At 39.1% G+C, this 23945-nt stretch overlaps 1 protein-coding gene across 9 annotated transcripts in view; it reads right to left on the bottom strand.

The window, feature by feature from the left end:
* LOC117262266 (neurexin-2-like) overlaps positions 1-23945 on the bottom strand; it is a 177332-nt gene that overhangs the window by 20037 nt on the left and 133350 nt on the right. For all 9 annotated transcript variants that reach the window (XM_033635109.2, XM_033635144.2, XM_033635126.2 and 6 more), the window contains one exon: positions 8205-8386. In XM_033635109.2, the coding sequence (XP_033491000.2) occupies positions 8205-8386 (182 nt within the window). The remainder of the gene's footprint in view (positions 1-8204; positions 8387-23945) is intronic.

Genomic DNA, 23945 nt, shown 5'->3' with positions numbered 1-23945 from the left:
TATTCGTCTGTCTCAGTTTGTTGCCACCAAACTGTCTTTCACTGCATTGGATAGGTTTACTCGACTCTTTATCGGAGCCTTCTCAGACCCAGGTGGGAGCTTGCATCTCCTTGGGAATTCAGTGACTTCTTATCTTTCCTATTCCCATACGATAAAGTGCCTCTTCATCACACTCAGCACAGCATAACATAAAAGGAACCTAGTAAATAAAAACAACTGTAAAGTGCTTTTTTAATCCCGAGCTGGAAACAAGCGTCTATTGCTTTCTTCTTTAAAAGGAGATTACTGGATGGAAATGACAGATCGTTATAAATAATGGAAAAAAACTTCAAACTGCTCCATAATGTGAGCTGTTTTCTAATTCCTTTGAACCGTTACACATTTCCCAAATGATCAAAAGCACCTATTTTCTCTGAAATGAGTTCCATCTGAAAGTATCTAGTTAGAACAGTTAAATTTATTTCAGCTGTGGGAAAAACGCTGATTGCAATCACAAAATGAGCATTCTTTCATAGTTATGATATTTAGTAACCACAGCACACAGTCTGGTGCCTAACTTAGCTATCATAAATTTGTAATGAGGAATGCACATGCGTGTGGAGGAGCACATGCAGAAGGCAGGTTGAGCTCTGCCTTAAAAAGTGCCATCGTGAAATATACACATTTATGAATATTGTGTAAAGCATTTCCATTCTTGTGTAGTATGAAGCTGAATATTTATTAAAAAGACTTTCCTATTCAAAAAACACATTAGAAATCAACCCATGGCATCACCAAGGTTCAGCCAAATCATCATTTTTGTACGATGAATCCTCTGTTTTTGTTTAGTCACTCATTAAAAACACAACCATTTGAAAGTAGCTTTAGCCTAATGTGCTCTCTGGTGAATATGGTTTGTTTCTTCTATAATTAGTCTTTGAAGCTCGTGTATGTGCCATCCACAAAGATACAGTTTCCATTATCCATGTGACCATTTTAATGCGGCAATCTGTACAAGTGATGTTTATTCTTTTTGCTGTTTTAATGAAGCATTATAAGTAGCAACGATCAGATGCTATATTTGCAGCTTTAATCTTTTCTAAATGATCTATCGAGAGGTGGACTAATGTGACTTTTCATCTTGATTGTTGTAATCCAGGGATGCTCAACTTGCTTTGCACCAGGGGCCAGTTTTGTAAAATGACAGGAGGCCAGGGGCCAAACAACAACAACTACAAAAAAACACCCATTAATAATTAACATATAAACAAGCTCTGATGCTTATTATGCACTCTTCTTTCATTTTCCATAGCTGCTTATTCTGTTGGGGGTCGCAGGGTGCTGGAGCCTATCCCAGCTGACAGGCGAGAGGCGGGGTACACCCTGGACAGGTCGCCAGACTATCACAGAGCTGACACACAGAGACAGACAACCATTCATGCTCACATTCACACCTACGGGCAATTTAGAGTCACCAGTTAACCTAGCCTGCATGTTTTTGGAATGTGGGAGGAAGCCGGAGTACCCAGAGAAAACCCATGCTTACATGAGTAGAACATGCAAACTCGAATCCCCCAACCTGGGTTCGAACAGGAAACCCTTTTGCTATGAAGCAACACTGCTAACTACTGCACCACCGTGCCGCAAAGTACAAAAAACCATTTCCAGTGTGAATCAGTTTCTTCCCATCGTAAATTAAAAAATGTTCAGCAGGCCACCCAGCACCCAATATTTGGCTCACAGGCCGCAAGTTGAGTATCAGTGCATGTCTGTACTATATGTGACGTTGCTGAGGCGCCCTTTTGAAGGTGTGGCTACAGTGAGCAGTACAGTTGACAGCACGACTACGTCATCCAACCCATTAAATTATCAAACTGCAGAAACAGGAGCAAACTGAGCAAACACTATTCCAAGACAAACTCAGCAAGGACGCCAGGGACCATTTTTTGGCTAAACTGCTATCTATTAACAACGCTGGAGTGCTGACCCCGCCGTCCTGCCTTAAACTTCATCCTTGGATATCGCTGTACACTCTATTGATACTACCAGCTATCTTGTTCATGGTAAAAGTGCACACCTGAAAGCCCACATATATCTCACAGATGGCTGGGTGCAGGGTTTGTTTACACATCAAATTAGGCTGAGAGTGTTTTACTGTATTTCTTTCATATCATATAAAAATGAAAGCCTATAGAGTTATTCATATTACTACTACTTCATATGACTAACAAGACTGAGGTCTTCTGCTAAATTCAGCTTCATTTTTCACTCAGTAGAGCTCGGATTTAATAAATCAGAAGTAATAAAAATGCGGCATTCAGGCAGACGAGCAGAGCATCATGGGTATGTGTAGTCACTTTACACTGAGCTAAAATTAATATAGATTTATGTTGCATGTTTGCCGAATGAGTCAGTGTCTTTCTGAGACATAAGAAATCATAAATCATCTTTTAGAAGGATTATATGTTTACTGTAAGTGATAAGCTACGTCAAATATGTTAATGGAGCAAGGCAAACGGAGTGCTTACGCAATTATCTAATTCTACTGTACCTTCTTTTCCATACCATACAATTACTTGACGTTATGCATGGAGCGAACATAAAGGAAATACAATACCTCAAAAATGGGGATTAGGCCTACAATGCACTTTGATCAAACACTGATTGTCATATGTGTTAATCAAGAGCATTTCAAATGCAATGAAAGTGCTCGGATGATTACAAGGCGCCCACATTTATTATGACTTTTAAAGCAGTTTATTAAGGAGGAGTTTGAACCCTTAATTGTATGATTCATGATGCTTAATGAAGTTCCAATGTGATCATTCCTCATCTTGTGGTTTTGTGCAGAAAGCTTAATATCTAAGGAAAATTATAAGAAGTGAATTCTGCTCTGAGGCTCCTCGCTTGAAAGCCCCAAATCCATGTAGCACATAAAACTCACATATCATTTGTTTCCTTCACAATATTCAACTCTCTCCTGTGGCCGGTGTTATTTTGACCAGTGCACCGCTTCTCTCTGTCTTCACCCAGTTTTCACAGCCTTTCTCTTCTTGAACGGGGCGAGCAGAGGAAGGAAGCGGACTGATAAAATGTGGAATTAATAATACACATAAATGAACTACATGAAATGACAACTTGGGTCTCCACAAAACAAGAAGGTGCAGTTTTATGAAGCTTAGTTAGAGAGACCAAAAAAGACAACCTCAAAACCCTCTGAACTCTTTTTGATTCCCCTCCGCTGAGCAGTAATAACGTGTCAAAGTAAGCAATCTGTCAGGGTGCAAGGACTTGGCAGATGCTTGGAAAAAAAAAATCTTTTCAGCTGGCTTTGCACGCAGGCAGCAGTCTTTGCATTTACTAGCAACAGTCCAAAGCTGGCAAGGTCAGTTTCACACTTTAAAAACTGGAAATACAATTTAAATGAGACAGTTTGAAAAACATCCAGGGGAGGATATTTGTACCAAACATGTCTAGTGACTGATAAATGCAGCAGCCAGACTCTCAGAAAAATACAACCAGTGCTTGTTGAATGCTACACAATATGTTTCAGCCTTCTGTTTTAAAACTGAATATTAGTATCCATATCATACTACCTTAGCATGAAAGCCACAGTTAACTATCATAAAACACTAACTTGACATAGTAAACGCAATGAACTGAATGTTAGGTAAAAGTCTCATTCTATAAAAAGCCAAATGTCCATGTCCTCGTTCATACAACAGCAACTATGCCTTTAAACGAGCCGTCAGGAACTCCAAGATGTTGTGATGTCACAGCTATAGCATATGCGAATTTGCGAATCCTGGGATAGCGAAGGAATTGCCTGCCTTAAGGATTATTTATGCTTGGGCGCTTGATGCTTTTGAAGATTGACGCTTGACAGAAACTCGACAGTTCTGTGGCGTTTTCAATTTATGCTTGGGTGAAAGGTTTCAGCTGTCTCCATGGTAACCAAAGACCCCCTGTATTTTTTTATAGTCTTAGTCTATTTCTGTCACTGTTTGGAACTGCACAGACAGTTGTTTAAATCACAAAATTATCCAGCCGTATATGTGTGTTATCTTATTAACCTTATATTCATTGATTCATTAGCCCCCTGTCTGTCTGTGAGCAACAGAATCCCCTCACTCACTAGAATCAATGATTCAATAAATACAAACACTGTTGTTTTCCTCCCATGACACTGACATGAAAACTATTTTGGTTCAGTAAATGTCTGCTGTCAGTCGGTCTGGCGAAGGTAGTTTGGCCGGCCCTGCTCCCCAGGGGCTGCTGCTGACACGGCGGCTTTAAAACTACTGTCTCCTTGGTGATAATAATGATACTACCCATCACATTGAGCAACAAAATATGATGATATCAGTGACATCAAAAAAAAAAAAAAAAAGACACTTTTTCTGTTGAAAATACATCATTTCTGTCGAGCAACACTCTTCAAAAGTGTCCAAGCTCCCAAGTATAAATTAGGATTTACCCTGCCTTACTCTGTCTCCGATTGGCTCACCCTGACATTCTTACCCTAACCCTGACCAATCCCACTCTTGACTAGCCCTAACTAGTCCAACCAATAAAGGCAATGAGCATCAGCCAATCACAGGGAGAGTGGAGAAAGTAATTATTTTAGCTATCCTAGGATTTGCTGATTTGTATACAATATATACCATTTCAAACTTGAAACATTAACAGTCTAAGTGGGTCACTTTGTATTTCCTGTTGAAATGTTTTGCAGTGTATGTGAATAACATACACACATAAATAAACATGGACTCAATCTCTTGCCCAGCAGTGCAACTCCAGTGAAACTGTCTGTAGACTGAATCATCATGATGTAGCGCAAACAACAATAACGACTTCCAGGTAGAAAACTCGCAACTGATTTCCTTTGCGGGGATATGAGAAATCAGAAAACTTGTTTATTTCTGTTGACATTTTCAGCTATAAATGTAATGTTTGGTGAGTCAACCTGTCTGAAATTTTTGCTGTGCCTATGTACTGTGTTGCTGTGCTAGCGTCTTTGATACCCAAATCTACTGGCACAGAAGCAAAACAATCTACTGTTGTGGTGAGGGGCCGCTGGAAAACATATTTTAGCTCCCTAAGGAACCAAGTGTACGCTATATTTGGAATATTTCCACTGCTTTACCTACCACACTAACTGATTGATGCTGTAAAGTAAAATTACTGTTTTTGTCAACTGAGTCTGGTGGCTTTAAGATAATGGCATGAATTCCCCATCAGTTAATGGCTGTCTGATGGCAAGGTAAAGCAGTAAAAATATTCCAAATATAGTGTACACTTAAAGTGATATTGATTTTTTAAGTGGGCCTTTGTTTAGGTGGCTAAAACTAAACAAATGAGATTACGTTAGTTCAGCACTGTACATGACGGGTAATTTCTACCCAGAAGTAACTATTCAAACAGACACTGTGATTCTATCTATAATGATGGAAAGTGCCACCACAGTGTTGTTACAGTCACTTCCCTGGCTTCAATGTCAGTGCAGAGACACCAAGAGTGCAACTGTGGAAAGACCTGGAAACTCTGACCAATCAGAGCAGACAGGGCTTTTTCGGAAGAGGAGCTTAAAGAGACAGGTGCTAAAACGAAGCGTTTCAGACAGAGGGTGCATACAGGTATATTTAAGCAGACAGTATGAGAAAAATAATGTGTTTTTTTGAACATTCAAGCATTTAAACATGTTCTAGTAGAAACCCAAAATAAAAGTATGAACCTGAAAATGAGCCTAATATGGGACCTTTAATATCTATCTATCTACCTATCTATCTATCTATCTATCTATCTATCTACCTATCTATCTATCTGTCTATCTGTCTATACTGGTTTGAGCAGGAATACATTATAAATGATTTGTTAAAATTTTATGTTTTACACATTTGAATAACCATCTGATTCATCATGGCAACAGCAACACCCAATGTGCTATAAAAAGTAATGAGAACAATTATGAAGAGATGAACCACCTCTTTATCAGATACGTATGTGTGTGTGTTTGTGTGTGTCTGTGTAAAATATATACTCTTAGTAGATTTCCCCAACATACATTTGGAAAACTCCTTTTTTCATGCCATTACGAGGTTTTGAAATAGTTGAATGTTTCAGTGCAGCTTGGAATAATTCATGAATATTATCTGCAGGAAATGTTCTGCTTTTGAGGACAGGATCTGTGATTCATTCATGAACCATTTTTTGGTGGTTACAACAAAGTGTCTGCGAATAAGGGTCTAACTCCAGTTGCGATTTCTGTCCTGTGCTTTGACAACAGGTGTGATTTTAATTATTACACCACACGCAGACATTTGACAGATCTCCCCTCTGGTCTTCATCATGGCACATCTGTCCTGTGGCTACATGCTAAAAAGGCTGATTTCCCTCTAGAAAAGACACAGTTGCTGGCAGCTGCTGAGGAGTCACTTGGTTCCACCGACAGACACACGTGTTTATCACCAGAAAGCATTTCTTAGCCTACTGACTCATGCTCTATTGTATCTCCTTCTTGTGGGCTCAATTTATTTGTTCCTATTTTATCTCAGTGTTTGGACTCAGATGCCATTAATCAGTGAATCATACAAGCTGTGACAAACACTAAGCCAAGTTTAGAATAATGGCACAGTTAATGTTAAAACTTAACTTAAAAATAGACCATAAAAGGTTTATTTATATTCATGTCTTTTTTATTTAATTTAATCAAGATTGGAGCAACAGCACTCTACCAACAAACCTTTTTGTGCAAATATGCTTCAGTATATCTCTGGAGAACATATCCTCAAATTGTGGAGACAATAAAGCCTCCACAAAATAGTGTTTTAAGTCTTGTGTGTGATTTATCCACAAGGATTTATACATCAGGATTTATCCTGGCTTCATTTGAGTAAAGTAAATCTCCGCTCGTCGCTAGGCTAATTTACACAATGTAAAATGCCATAGGCTTGTGCTAATAACGTTAGCATGTTGTATTTGTTTGAAAAATATGTTTAGTATAAGACAGTTGTTTTGTCAGTGAACCTTGTGAGTTGTAATGGAGCCAAACTATCTACTGCTACCTTTGTTAAATGTTGCTGTTGTCCCTGGTTTTATATGAGAAGAGGAAAAGATTGCTAGCTGTTAGGCTAATTTATACAATGTACAATGCCATAAGCTTGTGCTAATAACGTTAGCATGTTGTATTTGTGGGGAAAATGTGTCCGGATAAAGACAAGTGTTGGTCTGTGAATGCTGTGAGTTATAGTGAAGCCAATTTGTGTACTTGTGTTTGAAATGGTCTCTATTAAGCCATGTTTAAAGTGTGTTTTGAGTGTGTTTTGAATCAACTTCACAGAAACCCTGTCACCAACCAGTGCTTTAGAGTTGTAACTGCAGAGTGACACAGACACGCCACCGCATAAGTAGGCTATAAATGCTCACCACAGCGTAGGCTACAGCATAAGGTCTGCTGCACAACTTTAAATCCTGCTTTAGTTGTACGAGCCCAAATTGCTACGCAGCCATGTGAACATCACTGAAGACATGTATTTTTTCTTTTTCTTTTCTTTTTTTTTAATTTGTGCTGTTTGTTTCCACCATTTTTTTAAAAAGGGTTTTCCATGCTTGTCATCAGCTGCTGACTTCCAGACACTGGAAAATGTTGCTCATTAATGTTGCTCACTAAACAATTGGTAGAAAATGATCTGTTTGTTATCTTGTGTTTGCAGAACGAGTGGACTAGTTTCCCCTGTTCCACTTAGCTGCCCACTTTATATTGTCCTGATTTTTACGAGGTCTAAGTTTGTTTGTTTTTTTTTTAACTGCATTTACAATAATAAATATGATGCTTCTTTGGGTTCACATTCAGAGAGTAATATAGCACAACAGGACTGGCCATAAGTGCTACTAAGGGCAATTTGTGTCTTGTTGTATAGAGACTGATGTTTGCTTTCTAATGCTCAAAACATGATTTTAAGCTTGTGGATGCAGTTTATATAAGTCCATTGTGAGCGAGACACCAGAATGTATGGCAAAACATATGTGACAATGTCTCTTTGTCATCAGTCTTACATTTATCATCTATGCACCTTTGAATTTTGGAAATGTAGGCAGCTTCACAGTGACTGGATTTGAAAACCAGAAAAGGAATGAGCACAGATATTCATACATTAGGACTGCCTTGGATCGTATGAATAGTGACATTTATGCTTTAAGCCCCAAATTCTGCTTGCCATACTCACTATGTGCAGCTGAAGATAGTCTCCGAGCCCGTGGGTGCTCTCCACTCGCACCAAGATGGCATCCCTCTGCTGAGTGCTGAAGCCCACGGCTAACCGGTCGGCTCGAGTGCTCGGCCTCTCATTGGGGGCCCAGGTGAATGTGATGAGAGCCCCCCCTTTCCCAAAAATGTACGTGGTCCCAGCTGGAAACAGAGACAGAAAGACTTTATTAGGTATTGTTATTTTTAGTTTTTTTAAGTACCATCCCTGAGATGAGATTTAGATTCCTCCCACTGCCATGCACGGACAGTGTAAGTCATTTTACAAAATAATGCAGTAGGCAGAGAGAAACCAGGAAAGCAGGGGGGGAAGATTTATTAAGGAGGTTCGCTCTACTCTTAAATCACAGTTAAGCAGCCTAATTTACAAAGTATGATGAATCTTTACATACAGAGCTGTAAACAGTTTTATCACAGCTCCATATGGCTCTCTCAGCAGATTACTGAGGCTGGACCCGACACTGTGGACATCCAAAAATGAGGGCAGTACTATGCCCTGCAATTTTTTTTACAGAATAGAGCAAAAGTGCTTTGCAAAAGTGCAGTATTTTTTTATCAACAGGATTTTACATTACCCATCATAAAAAGCACCAGTGCTTTCCTCTCAGGTCAATGAGCACATAATGTACGTCTCTTTGAGGGTCACATGTACTACAAAATCAGACGAGGCACTTGAGTTTCTATCATTTACTTAAATTATCATCCGCCCGCTCTCTTCATCCGACTTACTTCATCTCAACATCAAACATCATTTGCTTTAATTGCAGCACTTACTCAACTATTGTATTGGCACTTTACATTTTATGAGGGCGCCCACACTTGTTTAGTGGCACCCCCAGGAATTTTTCCTAGGGGTGGCCCAGCCTGTTGTCATTCTGTGGGTGTCAAATACCGCCTTGTCACACCCCTCAGTGTGTGATATTGATGCCAAAGGCAGCCTTTGGCATCTTTATAAGACACACTGGGTTCAACTAACTCCAGTGTAAACCCACCCGTGGCAATACTTAACACAGAGAGCAACTGATGTATATAGAGTGAGAAAGTCCATGTAGGGAAGAGTGGAGGGGAGGTGGAAGTGTCAAAACAGAACAAAACTTTCATCCAGGAGTTCACAGCTCATATCGGTTATAGCTCAGAGGCAGAGTGGGTTGGAATCGGAAGATTGGTGGTTCAATCCCAAGCTCCTCCAGTCCACATGTCGAGTAATTCCTGGGCAAGATACTGAACCCAGAATTGCTCCTGATGGCTGTTCCATCAGTGTGCAAGTGAATGGTTACTGAGTAACCATGGTGAAAGTGACATGTAGTGTTAAAGCCCTTTGAGTGGTCAGAAAAGTGCTACACAAGTGCAGGGTGTTCACCATATCCCATGTGAAACCAAAAGTCAATGTCAATTTAATGTAACATTATGCAATTTACATACAGTCTGTTGCACACTGATGCCGCATACGTGACATATTTATGTTACGAGGAGCCTGGTCTCACTCAGAAGTCGCCAAAATCCGGCACTTGGGCAGTGACTAGCGGCGTCAGACACTGACGAAAAAAGGCGTCCTTTAACGTCAGCATAGTAGCCGGCCGGTTGCCGTTATAGTTTAACAGTGCCCTGCAGCGTGTGGGGGAAACACAGTGGGACAAGGACAAAAGTTAAGGCGATGAAAGTCCTAGTGGGGCAGGTAGGAAGGGTACTGACTTTCGTCCGAGAGAGTGGTGTCCACATCCTGTAATATTCTAGAGCCAAACCCTGTTCTTCTTTCCTAAACCTAACCACATGCTTTTGTTGTTGAAGGAAAAAAAAACACGTCAATTTGCAGTGTCATACCAACGTAGTGCATTTATTTTGAAAGACACTGTATGTATATGTTAAATTTCCTGTGAAAATGTAAGTGTATTTTAAAGGAAGACAACTTGACACAGTGTCCCAGAACGTCAAAAACCAACGCACCCAGGGTACCTTTCACATCGTATATGGACGTAGAAAGTCCATGACCAAGCACGTTAATATGTGACGAGGTTGGAGTGAGGATGTGTTGTTATGTGACATTACCTAACAAACCTAAACCTAACCAAGTAGTTTTATTGCCTAAACCTAACTGTGACCATCACACAACATTAACCAGAAGTTACAATGTGTTTCATCTGTGTGTTACATAGACACACAAAAAGGTGTCCTGTGCGTGACAATGCATTGGTATTTGATGACCTTGGAATAGAAATGGGTTAATGGGGCTACTGACAATCTTGGGGTGGCACCAAAACCAAAGGTCATAACTGAATTTCAGGAATTTGTTTATGCTGTGTAAGTATGTAGGTTAGTTGAAAACTATGTCAATATAAGAGTTAAGGAATTCCATACAGATAGACTTTGGTTTCTAATTTTAAAACAGCCACCAAGGCCTCCAATTATTTTCAATTATGTCACATTTGTTTAGGTTGGCTGTGGCCCCCTCCGGCCACCCCTTGGCTGCGCCATTGCACTTGTTTACATGTCTTGTTCCTGTACCTTCCTTGTCGCTGATACAGACAGATGCACCATCTATGTGACAGATGCACAGGATAAGGGCTGACCAATATGGCGAAATTCAAGTATCATGATATTTCTGACCAAATACCTCTAACAATATTGGGACAATACTGACTGTTAGTGCTTCCACAAAATATTTATACAATGGCATTTTTAAGTAACATTAGTAATGTGGATATAACAGCCTCCTGAGACCCGAACTTTTGTATGGTTCGCATTTCTAATTTCTCCTAGCTGTTTGGGATCAGTAGGACCTGTTAAGGTAAAAACTAAACATTGTAACGTGATGATAATAATGATAAAATATAATGATGATAATAAACTCTCAATGTCAAACTATCATAAAGTCTCAATGTCTTCAAACTTGTACTTTCTAATTAACAGTGTCTTAGCTTAGCTTAGCTTAGCTACCTACAACATACAACGTGCAAACATTATTAATCATAAACACATTTCAACCATCAAATGTGATCAGGTTTTGTACGTTGTCCACGTTTGTGTCAGGGTCAGCTGCAGACTGACTTTGCAGAGATGGCTGCCATCTTGTTTTTACATAGATTGATGTATTATGGTCTTACTGCCACTAGATGGCACGCAAAAGTGTCCACGAATGAGGACAACAGGCCTAAGTTAGGTAGAATGAAGTATAAGGTCCAGTAAACCCAAAATGCAATGTCCTTCTATGAGGACACAGGGTGTCAGGAGGACATAACAGTCTGGTAAAATCCAAAAATCAAATCACTTTAATGTAATGCAGCTTTTAAAACCAGGAAAAGACAACACTTTTACAATCGAAGACGATATCTAGTCTCATATCACGATAACAGTATAATATCGATATATTGTCCAGCCCTACATAGGATACATATTGATGTTACCTTTGACTGTCCAATTCACTTTATTATAAATGTGAAAAGGTGAGCTGTTAATGTTAAGTGGCGATTTAAAAATAAATTCTCCCTCATACAGTATCTAGCAGGTGAATAGCAAAGCAATAGTGTTGAACTTTTATTTATGCAAGTTATTCATCTGGCCTCTGAAAGATTCTGATCTCCTCGAGATAGATGAGGCAGGTTGGTGTTAATTCTTCATGTACAAGTCTTGCTGGAATTGCTGAGATACCTGAGAAAATCCATGCAGGCTTGCTGTAAAATCCATTTTCCGATCAGCTTGTAAATCACACACAACCTTTCACAATGTTTTATGATTTCTTCCTAACCCCTCAGTCACCCCAGATTGTTCATTAAATATGAATTAGCAAAATTCTTTCATTTGTGCCAGAGCAGCAAAATTTAGAGCTATAATCCATTTCATACAGTCCATGCAAGTTCAAGTTGAGTCAAATCTTCGTTCGTTTTCTCAGGGGTGAATGCTCTTTTCGAGGAGTTCGGACTGCAGCTGTTATACACCAGCAAATAGAGAAACCAACTGCCTGCCTCAGATAAAAACATCTTGGCACGACAGATGCGTAGCCATTACGTTACAGAAGAAACAACAATTACCTTTAATACTACACCGCAAAAACATGTTATTCTGGGAACCTGAAACCTAAGTGTTGTTTTACAACTGATATTTTTCAATACCCGAATCTCTTAAGTGAAGAACAGAAAAACACTTGAGGTAAAATTGTAGCCTCAATTTCACCTGTGTATGAAGACTTGAGTACTCTTCTGCTCGGTGTAATGGGCACTTACCACACAGTTTTCTTATTGACGGGATTGTACTGCTGACTGGATGCTTTCTTGAGCATTTACTCGAAAGACCTAGAAACACCTTGTACTTACTATGACTTTAATTAAAAGGACAGCGTTTGTTTCAAATTATTTCCTAGCGAGGTAATCCTAATTCATGTCTGGGATTTGTAGTCAAATGTGAGTTGGTGGCATTACTGTGATTACATCAAGGAGTCTCAGTGAGTGGTTTTATTCTTCCTTTCAGTAAAAGTTATCTGCATCTGGCTCCTTAGTCTGCCGTCATTTCAGCTCAATGAAATCACTTTTCTTTCCATTTGAGAAAGTTGATGTCTTTGCTTTCTACACAGATGAGTAAGGGATTTTTGGGCACAACATAATGAACCCATGTACAATCTAATCAATTCTTGTATCACATACTATCATTTCTGCTGATAATGTATGTTCTAATATAGCACTACATCACAAACTACAACAGTCCCCACAAACATTAAGCTTCACACAGGCTTTAACACTGCATTTCATTATACAGTACAGCCCTTCATGATTTCTAGCTTTGTTTGTTCTTGTGAAACCCCCCCCCCCCCCCCCCCCCCCAAAAAAAAAGCAGGCAAGCCATGATGTGGCCAATCACCTCATTTGGAGGCCCAATTTTACATCAGGCCTCATTTCAAATTTCACTGTGCAATATAGCCTTGGAACACCAATTTAAATTGGATGCTCAGGAGACTCAAACCTTGTGAACTCTTTGTGCCCAATTTTGGATGCCTGAAACCTGGTCCTGATAGATCATTACACACATTTCATCCAGCAACACAGTGAGGGAAAATGTCAAAACTGGATCATTTTGACCGTAACTAAGCTATTGACATGCAGGTTACAAAAAAAAGGCACACATGAATTTTTAACATGTTACATATGGAAAATGAGGTCATGAAATCTGTTTCACATGATTTCACATGTGATAATGTGTTCACATCATTGTAGATGGATGGCAGAGATGGGAAAGATTCCCATATTAACAACTTGTGAGCATTCACTTTATCAAAATTGTTGTATGATTACAGAGTTGGTTATGTGCTGATTGAAATACTGCATGGATGGTACAAAACCACAACCATTAAAGCTCCATTGTGTAAAATTTAGGGGGATTTAGTGGCATGATTGCAGATTTCAAACAGCTAAAACTTCTAGTTAGAATTCCTTCAGTGTTCATTGTTCAGGAGGTCTTTACCAAAACAAACAGACCTGGTAATTAAAACCTGTAAAAGCACTGAATAAAGAAGTTTCAGGTGAAAAAAATCTGTTTTTCTGATGAGGCTCATTGTGTAGGGGCTGCTAACTACAGAGCAAAAAGGTGATAGGTTGGGCCCTATCTAGAGCCAGTGTTTGGGTTGTCTGTTCCGGGCTACTGTAGAAACATGATGATGCAACATGGCAATGTACGTAGATGATGACGCGCTCCCTATGTAGATATAAACAGCTCATTCTATGGTAACAAAAACACAATGATTCTTATTTTCAGGTGATTATACACTAAAGAAAACACACTTATTCTTTTATATTCAGTTTCTGCAAATATATCCTCCTAAATCTTACACACTGGACCTTTAAAGAATGTAAACACGTTCCAGTAGGAACCCAAAATACAAGTATGAACCTGGGACCTTGGCTATCAGTCTATGTACTGGATTAGACTGGAATACATTATAAATGTTGCTCCGCCGTTTCTGTTTCTTTTCTCAAACCTGAACGTTTCACAATAAAGGCTTCACTTCCTGTTCATTTGTCACATATCAGGAAATCAGGTCAAAATATACAGGAACAAAGTAACCTCACATATTCAACACCCTCTCTAACATTACACTAATATATATTTCTCTCTGTATTGTAGCAAGTCATACCACCTAACGATAAACAAACTTATCACTGATAAATGGCGCTTACAATATTTGATTGATTTTTAGGGACTTTCATGTTGGTACGTACAAAGTCAAGTATTTGAGCTTTCTGAAAAATCTTTCCCAGTTGCTGAAAAAGTGTCTCAGTTGTAATTCCTATTTATAGGTGGCGTGAACTTTACTTACAAGTTGGAAACTCGCAGTTACAGTAACTTTAATGTAACATGAACGCAGCATAAATTCTAATGTGATTTCTTCCCTACTCATCAAATTTCGATGAAGTCAGATGAGAAAAGACAGGAATATCATGCACTGACTTTGAGTGATGGACCTGTCAGTCTACGTGTCATTCTCTTCTGCAAATTCTGATTTAATACTTTTTCGTGAAACTCCTATGTGGTTTTATTTCTCATATCAATGGTACCTTTGGCAGCAGGAACAATCCCCTTTTGTTCTGGTTATATATTGTTGCTGAAGACAAAAATATAGCTCAGACTGGTTATTAGTTATTGCAACAAGTACCAGAGCTCCGCAAAGACATTTTAGAAAATGCTATGTTAACATTAGTTAAATATTTGTTAAAAAATAAATCAGTTTTTGCTAAACTGAAGGCAAATTACTTTTGAAAAGAACCAGCGTTGGCGGTTAGCCACCAAGAGTAGCCACTGGGCCTAACCACAGACAGTATATGGGACTAACTAGCTTAGCTTAATTATTTCTACAGTAGTGCCCTCAGGAATAAGGTGGATAGTCAACCAAATTACTTGGTTACAGTTAGGAAAAGATCTTGATATTAGTCACGTCAGTCAACTTACAACTGACGTGACAAAATAACTCCGGAGTTTTTTCGTACCTAATTTTATTGTGGAGTTTTGTACAGTGGTGACCGGATCTTTGCTCTCAAACCTCTGCAAGTAATTGGTTGCTGGCAGACACTCTGTGCTGCAATAAAATGGTTAATCAGCAGTGCCATGCACTGTAGAGCCGATGCGCTGCTGGTTCTGCCGGCCTGAATACAATATAATGTCTATAGCCTTACTGTTGTGTACAGCCTTATAGACTGAGCTGAGTAGTGATGCACCCGCAGGTCTATTTGCGGGGTTACCGGTCAACCCGCAAATGGACCTGCGGGTCGGGCAGCAGTGATCATCTGTTAAATCGGTCTGTAAATTATATTCTGACATTATTATTATAATCTATTAATCTATAATCTATTACTGTCATGTCATCTGAAGGTACTGATGCGTTGAGCAGGTGACAGTCGTTTTCAAAACACGCTTGTGTCACGCACTCCAAAAGGAACTTGTTGAAACTTTAAACAATAATTTATTGTACAAAACGGGGGAAACAAACGTTGACAAAAACGGTTCCATAATTCATATTAAATTCAAAAGATAACGAAAAAACAGCTACAAGTTAGAGGGAATAGTGATAAAGTGGTAAAACTTGGCATTGATCCACAGCCTCAGACGGATGCGCTCAAGTGTGCCGTGCACACAAGCTCAGTTGGTAGGCTATACTATATTTTCACATTTTTAACAATGCACTTTAAAAGTTTTGATTTTTATTGATAACCTACATTTACCAAAAACAAAGACTACATTTAGCACCAAAAAAATTACGTTAAAAAAAAGTAAATAAAAAAATGAATATCGAATACCAAATTTTCATAACAAATACCTACCCATAGAAACGAATATTCGAATATCCGAATATTTGAGTACAGCCCTATTTGTGTGCGTATCTGATGCCAAGGACCATTGCCCAAACACTGTTTTATGACAGTTATTACCAGGCTGTAAACACTGTTGAGAATTTAGAAAATGATTTCTTCCAATGTATGACATTTTCCCTCGTCAAGGAAACCCCTCCCTACACACAGCTAATGGACATGTGAGCTGTAATGCTTTGTGCAGTGCTGTGGGAATATGAGGAGACAAAGAGAAAGTCAAAGGGTGGAGAAGAGGTTACACGCACCCTCGTTATGTGCATCATGAAATATGGAGTACTAATGCACCTGCAGGAAATCACGCAAGCGTCTGTCTATAGACAGCAGTAACTCCTGCATTAGTCATAACGTTAAAGCATTTCATTACACCTTTCTGCCTCCCTCGTCTGTCTCCTGCTATCTCTGCTCGTCTCTCTGTGGTAGACCTGCGTCAAATAAAGGAGGCAGTAAATCAGTCTTGTTAAGATTATTACTATAAACATCACGGTCCTCTTCCTTGAAGCAGCTCTCCTTTCTCACTGCCGAAAAATCTCCCGGGAGCGCTCTGCCTGTCTCTCACGGCCATCCAATGCATCTGTGCTCGAATAATAAGGCTCCCTTGGAGATTCTCAACTGCAATGTGTGCTGTATATCACATCATCATTAGTCAGGAACCTTGATAATTAATTATACTGTACACAGGCATTGTTATACTCTTCTGATTACCATATTATTCATGAATATTATATAGGCGGTGCAATAGAATATTCACTGTAAAAATAAACTGTAAGCATATTAAAGGCTTTTTGTTGTTTTAGTACATTACAAAGGTCAGCAGAATCATATTGTGCATTTTACAGGCGTGTTGGGGTAAATGCAGCTCAGAAACTGCTATAGAGAGGCCATGATTGGCTGTTGTGTCTTAAGATCTCTACACAACAAATGTAGCAGTATAGATTCTTTGTGCCAAGATGCATGCTACCCACTCAAACATCCTGTCCTTTTCATTTGTGCTCTCAGCCAGCTGAATACGCAAGAGACGAGGCAACATGCTCATAGGACTTGCAAAATACACTGAGACGCTGGTGATGATTTGCATCACAACATAGCAGTTTAGATGTGAACGCGCCCTCCCCTGTGCTTCCTGTCGTAGGAAATCGGACAATTCCTGTGGCCTGAGTGAGTGAGTGAGTATTAGCTCTCATATTATTACTAATCATGACTCACAAATGGCAACTAGTATTGGCTGTTACATTATGAACACAAAGCAGCGGAACAAACTGTCAATTACTCATGCTCTTATAGCAATTTCAACACTATTTCTGGTGATTATCAACCACATTAGCACAGCAAATGTATATTTATGTTTGATTGCACCTATATTTGTATACACACAAGGTTTTTCACAGTCAATCAACATTTCTGACAGAGGAATTTAAGGGCAGCACAGTATACAATATGTTGTGGAGGCAAATACAGTTCAGCAAGGACACTTTACTGAAAAAACTCAACTGTTTAACTAAGAATATGAACTCACATAAATCTCAACATTGTGAGCAGTTTTGCAGAAATGGAGAGTTATGGAGAGATATTAAGTCTGAATTTGTCGTCTGACTTATGGCATCTGAGGCACACTTCTTCCATGGTCTATTAAATGCAGCTCAGTGAAATGATGAAAATGAATGGTGCAGCCTAAAGCCTGACAGAGAGCACATACGGTCCTCAAGTTAAAATATGTTGGTCAACTTAAAAAGTGGCATCACATACTTAGTGCTCAATATCTCAGCGCAATCAATCACATCAATTGAGTTTGATCAATTAAAAGCCAGACCGAGAATCTCGTGAATCTTAAATAACCGCAGATGTAGCGGGCGCATGTAGACTGCAGCTGTATTACGGTTGAATTGCTGTCTCTGCTCCGATCAGCAAGACGTATTCAGACTGTCAGTTCTCAAATTGAACGTCTGCAGCTCAGAGCGCCTCAAACGACCCCCTCCTTCTATAATAATGTTAAGGTTTTCTCCCACTCAACTTTCAGATGATTTGGGTCATGGTGAAACTGAACTCAAATGCACCTCTGAAATGCTGCATTGCTTCCTCCTATAGCGAAAGTCGCAAAGATTTTTCCCCATAAATGCACCAGAATAGCTTCCATGACATATCTGTTTGTTTTTGTTTTGTTTTGTTAATTTTTGTTTTGTAGTTTTCTTGTTTTTTGGTTGTATTTTGTTCCTTTTTGCCTTGAATTTTTAATTATACTGTATATTTGTTTTCCTCTAAGATATAATGTTTGCTTGTATGGACCCCAGGAAGAGTAGTTGCTACCTTGGTGGTGACTAACGGGGATCCAAATAAATAAATAAATAAATACTCGTGGCCTTTATTTTTACATCTTTTCGGATTTTATAAAGTTCTTACTGAAATATTTGTAAGGTAATGTTAGGTGTCTTTGCTAAAATCTGTCTGTTTTATATTCCCATCTGCAAAAAAAACAGAGTTGTATAACAACAATTAATTGCATTTAAAGTTATAATCCTTAGGATTTTTATCAAAAAAATGGGGAGCATGGACTGGTAGCTGGAGACATGCCAGTTCACCTCCTGGGCACTGCCAAGGTGCCCTTGAGCAAGGCACCGAACCCCCCAACCGCTCGGAGCGCCTGTCATGGGCAGCCCCACTCTGACATCTCTCCACTTGGTGCATGTATAGGTCCTGTTTGTGCATGTGTGTGTTCGGACCTGTGTGCAATCGACAATAGAGTGAAAAAATTGAATTTCCCCTTGGGGATTAATAAAGTATATAAAATTAAAAAATTAAATTAATTTTTTTTTATGAAATGAAGCCCGGTTTTTGATACTGTCCTTGTCATTGTTCCTTCAATAGCCATTCAATTAATTTACATTCAGTGATTAGCTCAATATATAGTAGTTTTCATTGTTGGTGGCGGGGTCCGCCATTCCCGCTCTGGATTCAAGTTGTCGTTGCACGCCTATGGAATTAACAGGAAATGATGCAGCATGTAATCCAGTGTAATTTTATCTCATTGATATCAGCCTCATTATTTACTGGTCATTTCCTTATCGCCGTACCAGAACTCCACAGATTTTACACATCAAAGTCTGTTTACAGTGAAGTACTACTATGCATGTTAAAAGCTGTATGAAGCCTTTTGTGGCTCCGGAGGGAGCTGTGCGAAATCTGATAAATTAAACATCAGTTAAGTCTGAAGACTACAAGTTTATGAAAAAAAAAATATGGGGGTGTGGAGTCAGAAAGAAACGAGTTTACCAGGACTTTGTCGCCGGCACCTCATCTCTTCTTAGGGCTAGGGGCTTGAGGCTACATTAGCTGCTGCTAACTTGGTGGTAGAGTTGCATTGTGGGTAGTGTTGGCAGCAGGTTTTGACAAAGAAGATAAATGTGTGGAATAAGAAAGACGATATCTCTGCTTCTGCCGCATCAGATTTTGATATTCTTTTAAAAATGGTTCATTATGAGCCTTGCAATGTTTTAGGAGTGCTATGCAAAAACGGTGGAGTTTTCTTTTATGTTACTTCTTATTCAGACTGAGCATTTTTCTACTCTTGCACATTAAAACAATAATTAATCAAAAATGCATCTAAAAAAAACAATGTGTGATTTTGTTTGACTGGGCTGTAAACAGTTACACCCATTGTTCTTCTGTTGTATTTTTGACAAGGTAATTTCTCAAGGAGCGTTTGCTGTCATGTTAAACTGCACTTGCTGTTATCATGGTAACCACAGGGGTTGCAAGATCTTCTTGGACTGAAATATTAACGATTACAGCTTTTATATTGACAAGGCTTTACATTCAATGACATATCTGACTTCTGAGATCCTGAAAAATACATGCAATGCTGTATAGTGATAGGCACCTCTGCATTACTTCAATACTGGAAACAAAGAAACACCTGATGCTGTTCTGCATTCCAGTAAAACCAAATTACAACCAGGGATTATTTTCTTGCCAACTTTGAGGCCTTCAATACCCTAAAATACTGTAAAATGATTTCACTGCACAATCCTCAGACCTACATTTTGTCTTCCCAATGGCTATAGACGATTCCTAGAAATCATTTTGCAGCAGGTGCAATCATTGTTGGTGGAGCACTTCTGCTGCTCTGTTTACAAGCCATTTATACATTCTGCTGTTGGCTCATCTCTTCTTTGCTCAGAGACGTCAGGATTTGATGAAAAACATGAGGTTATATTTATAGTAGAAGGTTCTCTCTTGCAGCCCCACTTCATGATAGTGAAATGGCTGCAAATTTACATTAAAATCTCTCTACTGTAGCTTTAATACATTCTCTTAAAATGGGGAAGAATGAGATTACTGCACTCCTTCACAAGAGAGTCAGAATAATATCCAGAAGTCTGACATGGAAGCAGAGACTTACAATACAGTATAATGGTACAGCAGGGGCAATGTACTCTATAATGTGCTTACTGAAAAAAACATGACGCTCTGTCACACGCCCGTACTTCTTTAAATAGACCACGATGAAAGTCTTCTCTGTGCTGGTGTCCATGTATTCCTCATGCGATGAACCCCGAATCGGTCCTTTAATGTTAATTTAAAGATTACTTTGTGCCTGTTTGAAAGGTTCCATGTGGGAAGGTTTACACGACACTGCAGGTTAGGTAGATCTGTAACCATACTGAAGACCACGCTAATTAAAGTGCTGATTGTTCATGATCGTGACACATAAAAACATCACCTCCAGAACTGAACTAGTGGTGAGCACCTCCACTTTGTTCTCTGTGACCTTGTTGAGTTCTTTTAACATATAAATCACAAGGGACCTTTTTTTGCATGACAAGTACTTTTACTTTCGATACCTTAAGTACATTTTGATAAAACGCCTGTACTTTCACTTAACAAGTATTTTCTATTGAAGTTTTTGTTTTACAGTTCTGTTGGCGTAGGTTTCCTTTCAACATTACGGGGGGTACACATAAAACAGCGGTTTGAGGTGCTCCACCAGAAAATTTTAAGCATCAAACACTTATTGTCTACATTCTGGTGAATTTTTATGCACCAATTTGTGCTTTTCCTGAATTGATTTATTGTGTAAATGTGTTTAATTTGGTCAAAATAAAACCCTCTGCTAATTTCATGTGGGGTTTTTTTTTTTTGGGGGGGGGGGGGGAGGGGGGGGGCATATGCACATATTCTAAATATTGAGAGGGATGTGTCCCATGCATTCCCCCCGAAATCTACGTCTATGCTTTTACTTGAGTAATGGATCTGAGCACTTCTTCCACCACTGGCTATTTTGCTAAAAATGCAGCCCTTGCATTTCCTTCCTGTCTCAGTTTATCTTTTATCTATTATAGCGAATGCTCTCTCCTCTCCAGTTTCCATTCCCTTGTTTGTTCTGCTTTGCTGCAGATCTAGAGCGGAGCCGTGGTCACATTGGTCTCTGATTTCTGCTCTTACATGCTGTCCTTTGCCTTGTCCACTTGTTTCAACCTCAACGCATTGGCAAAACCTCAAAATGACAAGCCGCAATCAACACATCTGTATTCAGTTACAGCCGTGATGATAATATAATAATATCAGTTATCAAATTCACAAGCAGAACCTGAACAAAACCCGCATGCTATGGGAGAGAGAGATTTCTGTTAAGTTTGTTTTTATTGCTTGTGTGTGATTATACGTGTAAGTGTATGGGTGTGTATTCGGGCCTGCCTCACTATCATCCTTGAGGGTAATGTAATATGTGACCTCGAGGGAATTGAGCCCTCTCTGATAGACCTTTCGATGCCCCTGTCCCTTTCGCTTTCTCCTCATGCAGCTCAGAGATATAAACATTGCATTTTGTCCAACTGCTGGACAAGCACTGCATTTTACACTTAATGCATTGATCTTAGGATAGCAGGCTTTCCCCTACATGAATATTGAATTGAGCCCAGAGATATCATCTTTGAAAGAAGCTCGCTAAACCATTTCCTCCACTTGAGACATCTCTCTGGAAGCATTAGCTGCTCATTGCCTTGCCACAGCCAGACAGTTCTTACACCAACATGGGGGCCCTGGAGAATGAAGTGCAGCAGATTTTCACTGAGTGTGTTGAACATGCGGGTGTGATGAGGGGTCAGCTTCAGTGCAATCCTTGCATTCTAGCTGAGAGCATACAAGGTCTCTAGCACTGAGGGTCATAATATTGGCGAACTCTCTTGCAGTGTAGTTGTTCTGGGGTTAGTTTAAAAAAAAAAAAAAAAAAAAAACGCTGCATAAAACATGCTTCAAAACAACACGGCATCTAAGAAGCATGTCCACAACTAGTTAATGAAGGTTACACAGAATCAAAAACCCTTCCGAGTTATCAAGGCACTGCAGGGTCGGAATTTGAACTGAGGAAGACAGTAAGCACGTTAGTTACATAATAAGCCTCAAGTTGGGATTTGGCTTCCCCTGATAGGAGAAATCCTTCAGTCAATGTGTTAACATTCTTAATAATGTCTTTTTAATATCTGGTGCACCCATGTAGGGTATTTTGCTTGGCACACGAAAACATCATTTCTTATTCATCACAACCCAGATACAATGATTAAATTGTGTAGAGCAAAATTAACTGAAAACATGCTGCAGGTTTTGTGATCAGGGTAGAATTTTGAAGCAATTATCTTGATGTGTGTTGCTACTGCACACATTTTTCCATTAAACTGTCAAAGTTTGAGCTACGATAGAAGTCTGTAATAATGAAATGTAAACTTGGGGCTTTTTTCATCAGACCTCAGGTGATTTTCATCAGAAATCTTATGTCATTACTATTTTTACACAAAGTATAGGTGTCGTGTGTCATTATGTTGAAGAATAAATAACACAAAAGTATACTTTGATATATTTTTATGCACCAATAGCAAATGAAAGAAGGGGAAACCATTAAAGATTGAGAAAAAAATGTGCATTTTTTCAGATTAGGGGAAAACTTTCTGTTGCTGCCCTTACACAGGTTTGATAATGCTACTGCAGGCCACCAGCCCACCCTGACACCCGCTGCTGGGGTTTACTTTGGCATAGTTTTATCTAAAGTAGGTTTAAAAAACAACAGATACCACGAGGTCAGAGAACGCTTTGTGATGAGAGTGTCACCTTGGGCTAAATATTCTCAGATGTGTGTCACATCTCTTAAAACTGTGCCTACTGCCAAACACAGATTTATTGTCTTTATAATTGAGGCTGATCTCAAAATAAAATTCTATGAACCTCTCACATGTTTGTGTGCACTCCATTGTTGTGGTTGTTTCCATGGTGCTGAACTGACCCTGAAGTACATTGTCCTGAATGAAAATGATTTGCAAGATCACACAAAAATAAATATTTGTGTTCAACCTTTGATTTTTTCCCCCCCTCCATGTCCCTTCCTGGACGCTGTAGCATTGCAATTTCTTGTAGAAAATGTAGGGCTGAAACAATTACTTTCATTTTCAATTAATCTGCAGATCATTTTCTCAATTATTCTTTTTTTTAAATTTAATACAAAATGTCAAAAAGTAGCAAAAAATGCCCATCTCACTTCCTCAGAATCCAAGGTAATGTTCTCAAACTGCTTGTTTTGTTCAACTAATGGTCAAGACCCCAAAGATATTATATTTACAATGATATAAAACTGAAAAAAATCAGCAAATATTCACACTGGAGAAGCAGAAACCAGACAATGGTTGGCATTTTCACTTAAAATTACTTGAAAACCCCTTCAACAATTAATAAGCAATCAAAATGTTTGCTGATTCATTTTCCAGCAATTGACTAATCAATTAATCAACTAATCATTGCAGCTCTAAAGACCTGGCATTCTCTCATGACTTGAATACCTCTAATTAAACACTAAATCACCGCTGAGTGATCCCGTT

Source organism: Epinephelus lanceolatus, chromosome 11 (genome assembly GCF_041903045.1).
Source record: "Epinephelus lanceolatus isolate andai-2023 chromosome 11, ASM4190304v1, whole genome shotgun sequence".
Taxonomy (NCBI): domain Eukaryota; kingdom Metazoa; phylum Chordata; class Actinopteri; order Perciformes; family Serranidae; genus Epinephelus; species Epinephelus lanceolatus.
The sequence above is the reverse complement of the archived record's forward strand: the minus strand, read 5'-3'. Positions and strand labels throughout refer to the sequence as shown.